The sequence below is a fragment of the Anticarsia gemmatalis genome, chromosome 7 (genome assembly GCF_050436995.1).
Source record: "Anticarsia gemmatalis isolate Benzon Research Colony breed Stoneville strain chromosome 7, ilAntGemm2 primary, whole genome shotgun sequence".
NCBI lineage: Eukaryota > Metazoa > Arthropoda > Insecta > Lepidoptera > Erebidae > Anticarsia > Anticarsia gemmatalis.
This window is the reverse complement of record NC_134751.1, coordinates 6,342,373-6,360,286: the sequence shown is the minus strand read 5'-3', so window position 1 is coordinate 6,360,286 and position 17,914 is coordinate 6,342,373. Positions and strand designations below refer to the sequence as shown.

The 17,914-nt window shown below is 34.1% G+C and overlaps 1 protein-coding gene across 1 annotated transcript; it reads left to right on the top strand.

The window, feature by feature from the left end:
* Positions 1 to 1,108: 1,108 nt before the first annotated feature.
* LOC142974401 (proton channel OtopLc-like) lies at positions 1,109 to 16,660 on the top strand. Its single transcript, XM_076116708.1, has 15 exons — positions 1,109 to 1,366; positions 3,151 to 3,324; positions 8,627 to 8,708; positions 8,820 to 8,888; positions 10,247 to 10,400; positions 10,859 to 10,964; positions 11,169 to 11,318; positions 11,575 to 11,728; positions 12,136 to 12,332; positions 13,408 to 13,567; positions 13,749 to 13,889; positions 14,517 to 14,619; positions 14,890 to 15,045; positions 15,364 to 15,613; positions 15,895 to 16,660. The coding sequence occupies exons 1-15, from the start codon at positions 1,214 to 1,216 to the stop codon at positions 16,213 to 16,215; spliced, it is 2,370 nt and encodes a 789-aa protein (XP_075972823.1). The 5' UTR covers positions 1,109 to 1,213; the 3' UTR covers positions 16,216 to 16,660.
* Positions 16,661 to 17,914: the final 1,254 nt, after the last annotated feature.

Genomic DNA, 17,914 nt, shown 5'->3' with positions numbered 1-17,914 from the left:
AAATTATGCATGATGCAAGTATATTTGTTACTCTTGCACGCTAAAACATTGGTACCCAAATATTTTATAGTCTGGATTAATACGTAAAATACTTTTTACCTAAGGCATTTTATTCACGCGGACGAAATCGCAGGCATAATACATATATAAAGAATATTGAAGAAATAAATAAATATATTGTAAATGTCATGATTGTAGGCAAACAAGGTCTGGGTGTTGACCCCTGTAGTGATGATGCATACGTTTGCAATTACTATCATTCAATTAAATCTATGATAACGTTCATAAAAACAGGGTAAGCGATGAAATCAGTAGAGGTGCTTCCATAATAGAAATAGTAAAGTGTTGATTATTTTTTATTCTTAATTTTTAAAATATTAACGGCCAGTTTCTTTGTAAAACCAATGACATTTGTGTAATAAAGGCAATGCTGTTTTTTTTTTTATAAAACATCAGCAATTGGTGAAAATACTTTGACTGTAATTTGACTTTACCTCTATGCTTTGGCTGTTACTTTTGATGAAGAAACTGGCTGTTAGATAGCTTACAAAACATGGGAGAAATGTAACTTTATTGAAATCTGTTTAACTTCTATTTTAATATAATTAATTGGTTTTCTATATATGTGCCTATTTAATCACTGTTAACCTGTTAACAGGTCTAACTAAAAAGGTTTTGGAAGAGTTGTAAACGCTTTCGCACACACAAACTAACAGTTCTCAAAAACTATTTTCTTTAAAATAGAAATAGAACTCGGAGCCATTTTGTATTTATTACTTATGTATTGTATTACTTCCAATATTGGGTTCAAAAAACTGTGAAAATGAGTACATTGTACAAAAACAGCATCACAATATCTAAAGCGTATGAAATAACTTTTGATAAACTATCGAAAATAATCAGTATAATATGAAACTTATAGTAGATATTTTACAGGAGTATAATATTACCTCTTTTTAAAAGGAGGAAAAAATCAACAAAGAGGAAGTGAACGACGAATGTACGCGACGCGGGCGCCGATAATTACACCTTTATTATATTGATAGGTCTCGGCTTGATAACAGATACCGATCACATAAATTTTTATTAATTCATTTGCAATCTAGATCGCACAATCTAAGTGTACAAACAAAAATGTCGCGCTCAAATAGTGAATAAATAAACTTATTTTATTGAGTTTTATTGAAAACAATTGTGTTAAAAATATATAAATATGACGGACCCTGCAGCAGCTAAGAAGGAAGTTCTAGACGAAATTATAAATAGGGGAAAATTAGGTAGAAAGAAATTTCATTCAGAAACTTCGCTGCAACAGTTTGGTGAAGATGAAGCTACCGATGTTTCCGAAGCTGGACCTGACCCAGGGGTGAGTACCTGCTATTATTATACTATATTACTTGAAGGGTAAGACTTAGTGTCAAAGAACTATATATTATACTAGGACTACACTCACTCTACACTACTACTCAGAGTAGGTAAACAATGGATTTACGATTAGTTTGTAATATTATGAAATAGCCTTTAAATTATATTTCTACTTACACAATAAAGCGTAATGCTTATTAAATATCTAGTTTATCACATGTTACGTCAAACTCTCAAAAATCATAAAATTAATTGAGTAATACTTACTTAGCTACTTAACGAATTAAACACTTTTCCATTGACGTAGTTCGAAGGATAATCTAGTTTTGATTTATTGTGGATTTGAAGACTAATATTACGAATTATTATGTCACATCGGGATGTATTTACAACTCATAAATCTAGTATTATTTCTTTTAATTTATGTTTGTGATGTCATGCAATGCAATTAACTTGTCCAAAGAGCTTATAGATAATACTTCGTTAAGCGTATGACCACTAGTCCTAATTTCTTAATAAGCGTATCTTTATAACTTGTCAATCTTTAGTACTAAAGTAAAAGGAAAGAATTATATTAATTATCCCCATATCTTAAAGTGTCAAATAATATTAAATATATCAACTGAACATAATATAAAAACAGTGGTACAAAAGAAAGCTGATCACTAATCAGTTGTTATAACACAAAAAGAGTGAAGTAGTAAACTTTAAATACAAGAAAATCTTTTCAAGAATTTATTTGTTTAGCAGAATAATTTCAAGTGACTGTGTGTGTGATCTTTTCATGCGGACCTATTCTTGGGACTTTTGTTTCAACACGGTTGCTTAGTAGTCGAAATAATACCATTTTAAAATAGTTTGTGATTTATTTTATTAATGCTGAGTTTTTGGCGGAATCATAACGCCAAGATCGCTACGAAACTAAACAAAAAAAATCTTGCAATTACTTAGCCATTATATTCACCTACAAAAAAGACTATGTCTTGTAAAATAAAAACAAGTAAGGTAACTATCAATTACGGTTACCGCAATTGGTCAGCGTGGTGGACTCAATGCCTAACCCCTCCCTCATTACGGGAGGAGACCCTTGCCCAGCAGTGGGACATTAATGGGCTAAATTTATTTAAGGTAACTATCAAAGCATTGCAGAACAATTGGTAGGTTTAATAGAATATCTAGCTAGTAGCTAGGTGAGTACTAAGCACTGCATATTGGTGGAGACTAAACCGTCTTACCGTTGAGCCGTTATTCATAGTAACTGGGCGTATTGACACACAATATGCACGTCCAACGTCATTGTTCACGCAGTTACTCTAACACCAATTAACATGCTATAAATCTGAATAGAGCATGCCTGTATTGTTTTGAGGCAACAAGGGTTGTTTGGTGGACGTTGGTTAATTCAGTCGACAATTTGATCTGTATACACTCTGAGGTCGAAGAAATCTTTAAAAGATACACTTATTGTTATTCAAAAGTTGCCTTATACATAAAACAGAAAGGTGCGATAGCTACGCTATTTCATTAATTAAAACTTAAATAGAACAACCTACGACTTGGTTCTATTCCTGAGTCAGACAAAATCCATTGTATCTAATTTTTGCCGAAATATTCTCAATACATACGAGTATATATACCACTTTTACCGCTAAATGTACCTCAGAAACTGGGGGTTAGTCTCGTAATTTGCCCGGTAACTATATGGAAATATTCCAGCCTCCTAGCAAAACATGGGGATAGGCAATAGTAACAACGATAATATATTAAATGATATTTTTATTCTAGGTGCAAAATGCATCAGTGGGCAGCGGGTCCGTATCAGGAGAGCATCCTGAACGACGGCGGACCATGTCACAACCTGGTCCAGTCTCCGGCAACCTGATAACCGCTACAGCCGCGAGGGCCGCCAGAAAACGACCGCCCAGGAACGTCATGTATGCAGCCGATCTTGAGAGAAGCGTAAGTAAATACATTATATGTATATACCTTTTAGACCAATAAAGTCAAGAATCGAATAAGAAATCGCGGCGTAATTGGTGTTTATGTTACTGTAAAAGCCCGAACGGTGGTAGATCCTAAGATTTTCCGGTATAACCTAAGATTTACCAACTCGCAATGGTAAAAGTCCGAACAATTATTTTATTTCGAACTTTTACCTATATTCACTTGATGATATCGAGATGTCGCCGGAGCCCCGCTTCGCGGGGCTCCTCCTTCTGGGTGCTTAAAAAAAAATAACCACGAAGGCTAAGGTGGGAGCTTCGCTTCGCTCGCTCCCACCTTAGCCTTCTAACCTAATCAACCCATGTCGCTATGCCAAAAACTCCTTCTTTATAACTATGTCACAGTATATAATTATACCGTGAAATAGTTATAAACATAGTTATGAAGGAGGATTTTTTTGTATATCGTAACATAGTTTTTAAACTCTGGCTTGTTCGGACTTTTACCATTGAGAGTTGGTAAATCTTAGGTTTTACCGGAAAATCTTAGGATTTACCACAGTTCGGGCTTTTACAGTAACATTTATATGAACAAAATTTACACGGTGGACCTCCTCCTGTTCATCATAATATAAGATAATAGACATCCAACACAAAATTTCAAAAGTTAAGAATCTTCCCTATTTGATATCGGTTTAAAAAAAGTCCAGTATGAGTAACTAGTAAGAACTACTTTTACCTAATGAATAAGATTACATTATATTGCCATGTAGATAGTTAGATAAAACTTTTTGAACACCACTTTTCAATACTGCCTTACTAAGTCCATATTTGTTTGATAAAATAAACACTAAAATATTTTTATTTCTTATCTAGAGTCCCTGTCTTGATTTAGCACTGGTAGAGATTGGATGGGTTACTTAAATTTGCTTTAAAAACTAATCATTTAGTCTCAGTGGATTAAAGACCAACTTTACAAAGATTATTCACGAGTGCTCAAAGAATTAAAGAATAACAATTAATCATACAGTATCACATATTTGTGTACTGATACGATCTAAAAGGTGGCAGGTAGGGATTAATTAATGTTGATTGACTTACTCACACATTGATATTATGAAACGTAGTTTTGTTTTGTTCGGTCAAACGAAACAATACGATGGGAACGAATAATTTTATTTCAATTCAATCAGGAGAATTCAAACGACCGACACGTGCCGTTTGAGACGCAGTGAGGACCGGGGGCTATGGATTTGATTCCTATACGAGATAGTATATTTTCCTGTCAATCATAAGCAAATTCGTGAACGATAACGTCCATAAATATGTAGGTATATAAGTAGTTTCTGGTCTATTTGCACTTTGAGTTCATTAAAATTAGTGACCATTGACTGTGATGTCATACAAAATGAATTATATAAGTAGTTCGAGAGTAGATAAAGATTAAAACGTAATTCTTAGTGATAAGTAAATTCATACAATTCAGAGTGTCACTATGTGACTTAAACAATATTATGAAGACTTAAAACGGTTAAGAAATATACATTTATTTCAAAGAAAACAGCGTGGCCTTATTTCCTGTGGCTCCTTGCAAGCAGTACTTAACAAACAAGTTACTACAAACTGCGTCTCCGTCAGTTTCCTACTTTGCACAGATTGAATCAAACATATTTATTTATAGTGCCTTTAATCCTCTTTTATATTTCAGTGGCTTTATCAAACGCATTGATTTTTAATATCACCAAAGCTCGAGCAAAGTCATAATTGCTTGACAATGATTACGTTTTAAAATGAAGCAAAAAGACACTGATTTTGCTTACATATTGTCATTAATCAGATATATATCAATGGTGATAAGTTTAAAAAAAATACTATTATCATTGTAGCTCATCGCTAAATACAGGGGGCCATTTCTACATAGCATTATGTGACGTCGTAAGTGCGAAAATATTGTGCAACTCCAAGCATCGTTATAATATCTTTTATAACCAGTCCCAGGATGTTTTCCTTTAGGTAGTAACAGCTTATTTCTCATGCACATATAACGATGTGAAAACCAGAGGTAATTTTCCCGCCAACTTATTTAATATGTTAAAATACTATGCTATTAATGCACATAGAAAAGCGGTTTATTTTCTAGAAAAGTTTTTACTCTTAATTTTCCACAAGAAACAGATTCTTGTTACGAATATAGCAATACTCGTGAGTAACATAAAATGTATTTATAGTGTGGTTTTCCAACCCGAGATAACGTATTTATTACTATATTGCCGTTTAATATTAGATAGATATAGGACCATATAATTGTGTTAATGGAAAAAAATTTAAAAGATCGATCCGATTCTTATATTACATCAGACTTTGTTGCTAAGAGATAGATAAAAACTTTGAATCAGTGTTTGTTGATATATTATGTAATATTTAATTTAATATTGTCGTATTGCATAGATGATCTTTAAATATAGTATATGCTACGGTAATTAGAATAATTTAATTGTGTGCAGAATTTCGTAAGACAAATTATTAAATAAAATAGATTAAGCGCTATTACGATACACATTATTAAAATGTAATAATAGTAGGTAGATAGTTAAAAGTTTATCTAAAGGTAGAGATACACATTCAATAAAATGCAAATAAATTCTCTCCAGTAGGTAGACATATAGATTACAACTAAAATAAATACAATCGGCCTCTCATATTATTTCAAGATTTTCTTGAAGGTTATCAAAGTTTATTACAGTGTAGTACCTCGAAATAAAGGTATGCAGTTATGAATGGCCATCAAATGTGCGAACGATAGCATGCTGTTTATCTCTCATTTATTGTTTTGTAGTTTACAGGACGTTGTAAATATATAAAGATTATTAAATGAGGCGAGGGCAATGGTTCAAATTTCCCCGTTGTCAATTTTATACCTAGAAGGGACTATGACAAATCATGTGTAATCGAGGAAATGCAATTGTAAAATATTATATTGTTTTGTTTTGATGTTACTTTTTTTTATAAAAGTAGCATCAAATAGTAGTATTTCAATATAAATATATTACAGCTGCAACGCGTAGGTTATTTTCTATTACATTACCTATATGGTTTCACAACTCTTGCTTAATTTGTTAGCGGTTGTTTACGTCAACTCAAGGGACTTTACATTTACCATACATAGATAAGTGTCTTCCTCATACTTCTAGGAAATAAAATAAAAATGTATTTTTAGTTATTACCGGAAGTGCTATTATTTTAGTAAACAATAACGATTTAATGATAAAAGTTAGGTCATTAAATTTGATACAAGCTGTGATTACTGCAAGTCGAGGTTAAAGGAACAATTCACGGTCAGAATATCAGTCAGCAGTTAGTGAAACGTAAATCAAAACTCTTTATCATCGCGTATGTTGTCGTCATTAATTATGATTACTTATCTAATGATCCGATTACATTTTGTACATAGTCATAGACATTATTTTTTCAAAGATAACGCTTTTGTATGAGCATTTTTTGAAACAGGGTGTTTTGGCCTGTTTTCAAAGTAAATTTATTTTAAGCCTCGTCCGTAGTTTAAACAACGAATTCGTATATATGGGCGCAATGGGTTGTAATGATTTCCACACGAGCAATATATGGATACACCTTTGACAAAATATATTCTAATCTATGCATTTTTTTACGTATTGCTTTGGGCTAACCACTATTTACATTTTAATGATTATGTTAGTATTGAAATAGTAGCTTACATTTGCTAATATATTTATTAATTTTATCAAACATTTAAATTATCTGTATATTGAACAGGATGGAAATAGGAACAAACATTGGTATATTTTTAAGACTTTGCACTTTTACCAAAACATAGTACATCCTTTGTGACATTTTTTTTATTTTACTTATGATTACGATGATATTTTAATAAATATGATAAGGGAATGTAAAATACAAAAACAGAATACGTACAATGTTACATGCTATGCTACTAAATATTGTCTTTAGGAATTCTTACGGCATAAATCTTATAAAATTTTAGCTTACAATAAAAAAATAATAAGGTCTTCATAAAACCAAATATAGAAACGAAGGCATTAATGAAAGCTGTCTATCAAAATGATCATTTGTGCAACAAAAATAAATTTATAAAAGGTTTGTAAAGCGTGGGTACAGTTCCATAGCGTCGAGCGGCGAGCGCGGGCCGTGTTTGTGAGGCGGGTCACTCTCGCGCAGCCAACTGTAAACCTTTTGAGTCCAGCCGGCCGCGAGCCACCCTCACCCTGCTGCTCTGCCCTGCTGCCCCCCCCCCCGCCTCGCCGCGCGCCCCACCACACCCGCTGCCTGTTAATACCGAGTGCGGACACACCGTGCCGCCCCAACGCCTCGCCTAATGAAAATTCGATCTCTACTTTTTATTTCCCTTACATCCACTGTTAAGGTTATGAAACATGCTCAATCGAAATATTCATTAACCGATTGTGCATGTGACAATCGTTATTAATTGAATTTTAATCTTCGCGCAGCGTTGTGATTGATCAACCGATAAAATATGCTGACGCGTAGCTGGTTATCAATACGAATTGGGAATTCACACGTAGATTTACTAATTAAGGCATTTCTTCAAAATAGAAAAATGCGATAACGTCACGATGATATAATTCCCCCTCGTGTTACCTAAAGCGATGGTATCTGTATTTTCTTTATAAGTTACATGTTAAAATATCTAGATTTAGATCATAAACATTTTGATACTATCGATGACGACAATCAGCATTAAACCATAGAACCTATTAAGTAGTTTTTAAAGTTTTCACTTTCTTAGTTGTGTTTTATTTTTATAAAATCAAATATGCTATATTTGCACCATGTTACAATAAGCACAAATATACTTTAATACAAATATATATAGAGTACAGTTTACTGTAAAAATAACTAAGAATCAGATAGCAAGCTATAATTCCTCGAGCAAAGTATCAAAATCTGCGACACAGCATCAATATCATCTATGAAATTTTAATGGAATCCCTTTAACAATACAGCCAAGTTCATTGGAAGTATCGCCCCGTACAAAGCGTTTTTTACACGGGGCGTTTACAACGCCGGCCGAAATTCGTAGCAGAGGAACGTGGAACACCGTAATGGGATTATAGTGAAATACAGGGTGGTGTCGATCGAGAGAAACAAGCGGCTAATGAAGTTATTAATCCGATTTTATACGGCTTTCGATGTTCATGTTCGCCACTTTTTTAGCCTGCCGACATACAACACAGATATGAATTTATATGCACGCTATTTCACGTTCGGGCCATTCTAAATTTTGCATGTTTTATTTTCAGGATTCTGCAAGTGAAAAACAAATGCCTAAACAACTTGGACTGCCTCTCAGAGGAGATGATTCGGGTTCTGCTACACCCGTAGGTATGTTAACTAAACAGAAGCAACGTAATTTATAATACAAAAATATATTCTTGTGATAGTATATTAGACCCTGAAAATGGTTGATTTACTTTTTTACTTATCTTTTTTTAGTTGATCGAGTCAGTCCACTTTCGTATGCTATGAACGGTAACTACAGAAATGGAGACGCAAAATCATTAAGTAAGTACCAATTAATATTAGTGCACAAGACTGCACTATAAAAAAAATACATTCAAACTTAAAGTCATATCCGGGTTCAGAGCTTTTTGAGGTTATTTTTACATTATCCAACATTTGTAAGAATGTTCACGTAAACATTTTTTAAGAAGTTGTTTCGACCACTCGCTTATTTCCTTATAATTTTTCTAGAAAAATGGTCTAGGTATAAAATTAACGTAAACAATCTCACAACTCACATGATCCAATCCGAGCTTAAGCGATTTAATTCATTATGTTATCGTAAATCATGTGATAGCTCCACAACAATTCGACAATGTCGTACAACAAAGACGGAATTGCGAGATATCTATTCTATTTGAATTTTGAATTTGAATTAATATTATTATAGTGTTTGGACTGTTTGGGACGTACAACAGTTTTCTTAAAAAAAGCGATGTTTAATAATACGGCAAATAAACTGAGTATTCGACATTCTTGCATTGATAGATTTATTAATCATTGAAGCAAATTTTTCAAAATTTTAATTACGCTGTATTTGCGTAAAATATCGAATTACAGCGATCGGTACGGTATTAAGAAAAATAGTTCCATAATAATTCCCTTTATGCAATAGTACGGAAATTGTACTGTGCCTGGCAACCCAATATAGGTAAAAGTAATATTTTTTTGTACTTAGTAGGTAATTTAAGAGTTTGAACCAAGAATAACTAGTACCTATGCTTAAGAACAAACACGAGTGGAAGAGCGTGATTATATATAAATTTGCAAACTGATAAAAAGAATTGAAACGATACCCGTTGATTAATTAATCCATGATTGACGGATTACTCGATAAGTTAACAAGATTATGTAATGAAAAATATACTGATTTCACGTTATAATTCCTATTGCATTTCATAGTATTATTTAATTAAGCTCGTCGTATCAGAACGCGGAAAAATTCTGTTTCACGAGATTACTTGCGTATTTTTATTTAGTTCCAATCCTGGACGTGATTAAGAAATATGGTGAAGCCTGTATTTACAGTTTCTAAAAGTGAAGATTATCAGATTACTCCTCCGCCTTTGGATGATAAAGAAGATCCTATAAAATGTTGTACGTATCATCTCTTCACGTGTAAATATCTTTAGCAAATTAATTCTTCAAATTAATATTGACATTGATTCGGGCATACCTTGAGCAAATCTTTATCAGTCACATGCGTACTTGCATAATCGGGAGCGCGGCCTTTGGCAAAACCACTTATCGCAATTACATTATTAACTGATTTGTTTATCTCATTACTATAAATTAGAACAACCATCTCATTTGTTTGATTATTTTCGGATCAACATCATTAATTTTACTTATAATTTCAGATAGTTATCGTCTATATATGCCTGCGAATGACCAGAGAGGGAACGCGACGCCTCGCAAGAGGTCGGTGGCGACGATGGACGCGCAATCTATACGCTCCGTGGAAACACATGCACCACCACCCACCAGTCCGGAAGACAACCGGAGACAGACTAAGTTCGTACTCATAATACTAAATTGCTAAACAGCCCTTAAACGCAATGACAATTTCAACGGTTTACGATACCTTATTTCTTATCCAACGTTCATTTTGTACTACCAGTTATAAGTTCTAGTCATCCTAACTTTTATTTACGAGTGTAATGCCGGACAAGAGGATTAAAGTGGAGGGTTTATCATACAACCATTTTCTTCCGTAACACTTTCAATACATCTAAGCAAACTTTTGAAATACCTAACTGCTCAAAGGTAGACTCCTACTCTCACACCGAAATAACTACAACAATACAGTAAAAATAGCATCATGCAAAATACTCAAATATATTTTTTGTTTAATTCGTATCTGCATACATAGTGTTGCGCGGGGCGTGGCGTGGAGCCGGTTCACCGAAAGTCAACACAACACTAGTGTTTTATTCAAATCAGAGCTTAATAAAACGTTTTTATTGCTGCAGGAAATACATGACACTGATCGTGAGTTGTATGTACGCAATATTGCTGGTCACTCTCGGAATAATTATATATTTGGGTGATTCCTTCGTGTATCAGCCCATTGGAGAGGTAAGTTCAACTGAAACAAATTTCCTACCCTAGAATGTACTATGTCATTGAATAAACTCGGTTAACGCCAGTATAAAGCATTATATAGACATTTTTATAGCTTAACCTTAAAAGAAAGTATTGCCGTAATGTATTATTAAAATACATATTTTGTTTTATTCTTCTATATCACTTCTTTATTGATACGCGTGTGTTCTGTTACAGATATACTCAATTATTTTATGTGGTATCGGATTATTATACCTAGTCTACCTCATAATCGACATCAATCGTTATAAGAACATTGCTGTCAGAAATCATAAAATCAAAGCTCTACATGAAGAAAAAGTCAGAGATTATTTCATTAAACAAGAGGTAAGTGAAAACTTGTATCTCCAAGGCTCAAGGCAATTACTTCAAGAAATATTAAAGTCCATAATATTCACAATGCATTTTGTAGAATAGCCAAAAGTTTTCTACACATTCAACACGATTTAAAAATTCACGTCGCAAGTTCATAATCTCGACTCATTTCATTGCTTATATATAGTTATTTCAATTTTAAAAACCTTAGGTAATCCATAATTTTATAGCCACAACGTACTTAAAAAATACTATTTTCTTTCTCCAGGAGACGTTTGGTCCCATGTCCCCCGGAGACAGGACCCCTGACTCGTTCAGGCCACCAAGTTTGCCTCCACCAGTGCTGATCCCCGTTAAACACGAGTACTGCTTCAGTCAAGGCAGACATTCTGGCAGTTTCTACTTAAAACTCGGAGCTGCTGGTAAGTAAACTTTGTAAAACAACTTTTTGGTTATTACTATAACGGTCACTTTAGGAATACTGTTTAAGAGCTTGATGAAAGTAAGTTCTTACTTTAACAGAAAAGAAAAAATCATATTGTGGTAATTACTTAACATGTGGTGAACACCGTATTAATTAACTTACTTTATAAATCCGTTAGCTTGTTCAATAAAATTTCCCTGAGGGATGATTTAAAACAAACTTTATTAACTAACACCATAGGCCAACGATTTCAATCGCGTCTATCAAAATCCTACACCCCTTTCACTTTTTTTCTTGAGTTATAATCTTTTACTTATCGTTTCTACCGGTTGGGCACCAAGTGAACATAAATACAAATTTTCATTTATTACTAGACATTATACTATACAATACGTTTTTTTTTAGCTTTCGCACTGGGTCATTTAGTTCACTCGCTGCTCCTCCTGGCAGTGCAGATCGGTCACTTGACTGACGAGAATATTGACAACGACGAGTGCGTGAACATCTTGCAAGTGGTGCTTGACGTCATGATCCCCAGCTACTGCTTCCTGCAACTGTACTTCATCTTCAAGTATTCCAATGTTATCGTCTTGAGAGCTCAGGTAAGCTACAATTGAATCTTTAGTTAATGTATCTTATGTAGCCATTCAATACTTGTCTGGCAGTTAAAATTATTTTCTTACTGTCCCACTGCTGGGCAAGGGTCTTCTCCCAAACTAGGAAGGGGTCTTTTATTCGGGAGGAGACTCCTTTTAGCCCCTTTTCACTCTTTCGAGCCACTTACTCTGGCACTCACTCACTCTGTTTAGGCACTTAAAAATACATGCAAATAATATTTTATTGATTGAATAATATTGCATGCAAAGAAAAAAAACAACTAATAGAGGTGGCCAAAGCCTTAAGCATTCAGCTAAAATAAATTAATACAGAAACAGTGCTCGAGACATACTTCAATATTAAACTGACCACATAATATCAATTCTATTCTACCAAACCATGTACAATAACTTATTAAAATATCTTCACATTACACTAGATACTGTTACAAAAGAATGTATAACAAACTTCGTTATACAACTTCACAATCAATTACAATCAATACAAAAAAGCAACTAGCACTTCATAGTTGCAAATCAAATTGAGGACAGGCACACATTCCGGGAACAATTCCATTCCCGCAGTTACTTGCTAATAGAAACGACATATGAGAATTCAATTTCAATCTGGATATTTTTAGTCCGCAGAAAACAAACAAAACCATTCCAATTCACTTTCAACTCCCACAAGAAATTAATACCTGTAAAGGCCGTCATACACCCGCTATTTGTATTGAAATGCACCACTTTATTTTCTGAAATAAAATGACAAATTGTGCATTGTAATTCTTTTAAAACTAGGTATTGGTTTAGCAAATTACAGATGCAAAAAACATGATGTACTTATACATTTAAATATCATCAATATAACTCAAATTTTTATTTTCAATAGTGATGTAATTAGTACCCATGTGACGACAATAATTACGGAGATGCCGCAGATTTATTTTTTTTCTCTTTTGCGTTACGTACAAAACGCATGAGTTCTTATTAGTGACAGAAAGTAGAGATTCTACACATGGTCCAAGTTTAAATTCTTATGGCACTATAGGAATGCTTCTAAATTTCTTGGTATTTGCAGGGCCTCGCTCACTTTGCGTTTATGCACCTAATCGGCACGAGCCTTTGCTTCTGGATATCGGCAATCGTGCGTGAGACTATTCTCGGACTGACGCTCTATGCCAATTCCGTGTACGGCAATGAGAAAAATAGCTCTTACTTCACAGTTGATGAAGTGACAGGTAAATTATGATATTATATGGTTTCACTTAAAAATGATTATTTTTATGTAAAGCAGTTACACAATTAACAATACCTTTAGCAAAAGAACTAAAAAAATACAATGATTTTACCAGACATTTTAATTTCTGATACGTCGAACTTAAAATTATCATTTACATGAATTAATTGTACTGTTTTCAGAAAGCCGCATGGATAGCCGGTTAATTGACATAGGCAATTTGTACAACCCAAACTGCATTGGGTCGGCCGCAATTAATTCAATATATGAGAATTTCTCGCCGTACCTGTATCCGTTCAGCGTCGAATTCAATATTCTTATTGGTACGTATCTCTGACAACTCAAATTACTAGCCCGCCATGAAACGTCAGGTACAGACATTAAAAATAATAGTGTTCGATTTAAATGCTATGGCATCGCGCAATTTTGTGTTTCATTAATCATGAGATTAAACAGAACAAATAATTGGAATCGTGTATCGAAAATAAGGTACTTAACTCAGTAAGTACCTTTAGTATGAAAATTTCGTAATTTGTCAAATTGGGACGCAATATTCACATATAAATATTTGAAAAGCACAGGCCGAAAAAAGTACTACATGAAAAAACTTTTCTAAAATGTCCTACTGTTTTTACAAATATTCTGTGAACGCAACGTTATTTATTTTCTCAGTTACTATTCAATTTACTAGTAAACGTTTTTCCAGTAAAATGTAGCTAAAAGTAAACACGAAATTTTTATCCAAATTGCAAATATTGGCCGCAAAATTCAAAACATTTATAGTCAGTCAAAATTTACTGCGGGAAAACAACTAATTATAGTTAGAAACCTTAGACCCGGTAGATTAGGAGATGTAGCGCTACAACGTTGAAATACAAGGTGATTCGGTGGCCTTAATTTTACACTTAATTTAGATAACAATATAATGAAACGTCTCCATCTCATTCTAGTTGCGGTTTATTATATTATCTGGAGTAATATTGGCAACTGCGACAATGAAGACAACAGTTCTGAAGTCAACTCTGACGTAGATGACCATTACCACATGTGCAGGTAAAGCAAAAAGAAATATTATTAATAAAAGAAACTAGCTGAGTAACGCGGCTACACTCACGCAAACAAAAATAAAAAAGATCTTTTAAAAGACACCTTGGCGGTGGTTTTAACTCAGATTCTAATTATGTCCACCATAACTCTCATTAAATTCGGTTCACCAGTTGAACCGTTATAGTATAACTGGCAGACTTTCGTATTTTATCATTATATACGAAATATACTGCCGGGACTATTACTTTAGTTATTCATATTTACTTTTTCTTCCAGAATCCCCACAGCAAACGAAGACAACGACTTCACGAGTAACATCGTGATCTACGCAGACTGCCACGCGTCCAACCGCGGCTTGTTCCTCGGCCTCATCGTGATGGTCATCATTATAGGCATGCTCATCATCGGCTTCGTATTCAGCAGCGTTGGAGAGTACGTACCTTTTAATACTTTTCTTTTAAGTCATAAATATTTTCACGTGTAATAATCATACCAAAGACTTACGCAATATCAGATCAGGATGATCTAGATTCCCTTTCGAGCCGAGCAAGTCTTAAGGCTTCAAGCCAAGAATTCTCAGTCAGTGGTTCAAAACTGCAGCGAGAAGTACACGCAAAGTTCCAATAACCATTTATCTTTTATCACCAAATTTAAAACATACTTAAAGTAATTGAGGATTTACTCATCTACCTAATGCCTTAGCTTGCAACTATAAGAAAAAACCATAACATCTAACTTTTCTCTTTCCAGTGACTTCGTAGAACTGGGCTACTTACTGAGTGACGGTACAAAGTTGAGTCTGCACACATTGATGCTGTTCGCGGCCGTGGTGGCCTTCAACCAGATGCGTCAGCTAGACATCAACGAACACCCCATCTCTTTGCTGGATGACGTACTGCTCTTTATCTGTCTACCCGCCTTCTTCATGGAGACTGTCCTGTCATTGTTTGCGACTATCAACATTCTTAATATTATTAAGAGTATTGATTTTAGTGTTATGGTAAGGACTCACAATACTTTTATATTCGTTAAAATAAAAGCCATGATATGATATAGTATCCCTGCAGTATAAGTACCCACTTTAACATAATTTACTGGATCGAACTGTTTAGACAATAAATAGGTGTTATGTTCCTAATACTTCCAGTAACTTCGATATCTTACTATTTATAAAAAATATTGAATGCCGGTTCGCTGTCATAATTACTCGTCGTATAAGATTTGTTATTACACCTAAAAATATAAACGAAATAAATTTAATAACCTGATTTTAAATTTCAGGTAATACAAGTGGTAATTCAAACTCCGCTGATCATGGACGGGCTGCGTCGTTGCAGCAACAGTAAGAAACTCCGTCGCAGGAAGCCTGGTCGTGAGATCCTCATGTTCCTCCTCATTGCCAACGTTGCCATGTGGATATTTTACACGTTCTCATACAAATCTCCCGAGAGCCTCGACGAGAGATACGCTTTCTACGGCAAAGTTGCCTGGACTATCTTGGGCCACGTCAGTCTGCCTCTGATCATGTTCTTCAGATTCCACTCCAGTGTATGCTTTGCTGATATCTGGAACTCTGCTTATCAACCCGGCTCGGAACATTAACTGACAATAGACGAAATTTATTTATTTGTATAAAAAACTTGAAGTAATTAGTGATGTATTATTTAGATTTGTAGTGATATTTTAGTGATGTATTTTTGTAGATATATTGTTATTTGAATTTTAAAGTTTTTTCAGAAATTTACTGAAAATATCACGCTTTGAAATGCACCAAAGCTTGAGAAATTAATTAGAGTAACTTGTCGTTAAAGGTAAACTAGCGACAAGGCCTAGAGACCGATATTTTTTAAATCATTATAAGCTACATAAAAAATATTGTAAATATCTTCGCTAAGGAGAAGTAATTATAGTGTTGTATTAAGTAGATAAATAAGTAACGTTAGATTGAGTGAGTGTTAAATGTTTATTTTAGGTAGAAAATAAATTGTTCAAATATATTGATAAATATTTAGTCAAAATAAATAGACTTAAGTTTTACACGAAGAACAAAAATACAAAATTGATAAATAACTTTTATTTTATTCAGTGAAACCTTATACAACGTAAATATTTGGTAAGCCGCATATTTATTTAAAACGTAAAGCAGCACTTTGTGTGTGTATATTTGCGGTGTACACGGCACTTAATTTAAGTTACAGGAGCATTTCAGTGGAGAGTGCATGTGGTTATATGCAACCGCAAATCACGTATCAATACAGCGTCTTAGCTGACCAACTGAGAGAGCCCGTTAATTAATGTGGCGGCCCCTAATGCAATTACCGAATATTAGGTTAAGTACTCGGACAGTCGGGAGCGGCGCACTTAGCCGGCGACGGCCGAGATACAAACTAGTTAGGTACTGCGGCCACGCTTACATGAGAACACGGCATGCATACATAAACCTTGCGACTGATACACAAATTACACTAACACACGTCTTCCTATGTCCTATGTACGCCAAACTCGATCTGTCTCTGGTATTGTTCCGCACGACACGCTTGCGGTATGTCATAACTTCAGCTTAAGTGTTTACTCAAACGTGCTGTATTGAAGTTGAATTGAATCTGGACGCTCATTATAATCAGACACAATCTACTGGACAATATCCTTTGACCAATTTGATCATAAAAATCGTTATAAGCTCACAACGAAGAAATAAGTAAGCTTATCTTCAATAGAAATATTTTCCATACGACAATTAAACTTGCAGGTGTTTTATTGTGTATTTTTTGCTTTAAATACTATCTGCTCTAAACCTAAAAGAGCTAGTGCCATCATAATAACAGAAAGAAAACATATAAACAGATGGATGCCCGCGGATATTCTTTAAACCACCGCCGCCTCGCGCCGTAGTCTAAAGCGGAAAACGACGAACGCTCTATTTTTCCCCGGAAATCACTCAGGCGACATTTTTATAAAGTAATTTTATTTATGAGAAGCGAAATATTATGCCGGTAAACTTACTGGCTTCAAACTAAAGCAGTAGAATATTTTTTCGTTACCTAAACAAAATGAATTATTATAAATGAATTTATCGTGTGATAGAAGTCTTTAATGCTGCCGATATAAAAAGTATTTACCCATGTTTAGTACTAACATCACTTTTACATAGCAACATACCACACAGTGGTTATAATATGATTCATAATAAAATGGTAAAATCCGTACCTCCACGGTACCTACGTAAACCCATTATCCATGAATGACTTTTTTGTAAACATTCACTAAATGCCGTTTCATCGAACGTGCAATATTCAAATTC

Coding starts and splice junctions, on each gene's coding strand:
- LOC142974401 (XM_076116708.1), top strand. CDS start 1,214: ATGACGGACCCTGCAGCAGCTAAGAAGGAAGTTCTAGACGAAATTATA. Junction 10,965..11,168: donor TGTATCAGCCCATTGGAGAG/GTAAGTTCAACT, acceptor GTTCTGTTACAG/ATATACTCAATTATTTTATG. Junction 15,046..15,363: donor GTATTCAGCAGCGTTGGAGA/GTACGTACCTTT, acceptor TTCTCTTTCCAG/TGACTTCGTAGAACTGGGCT.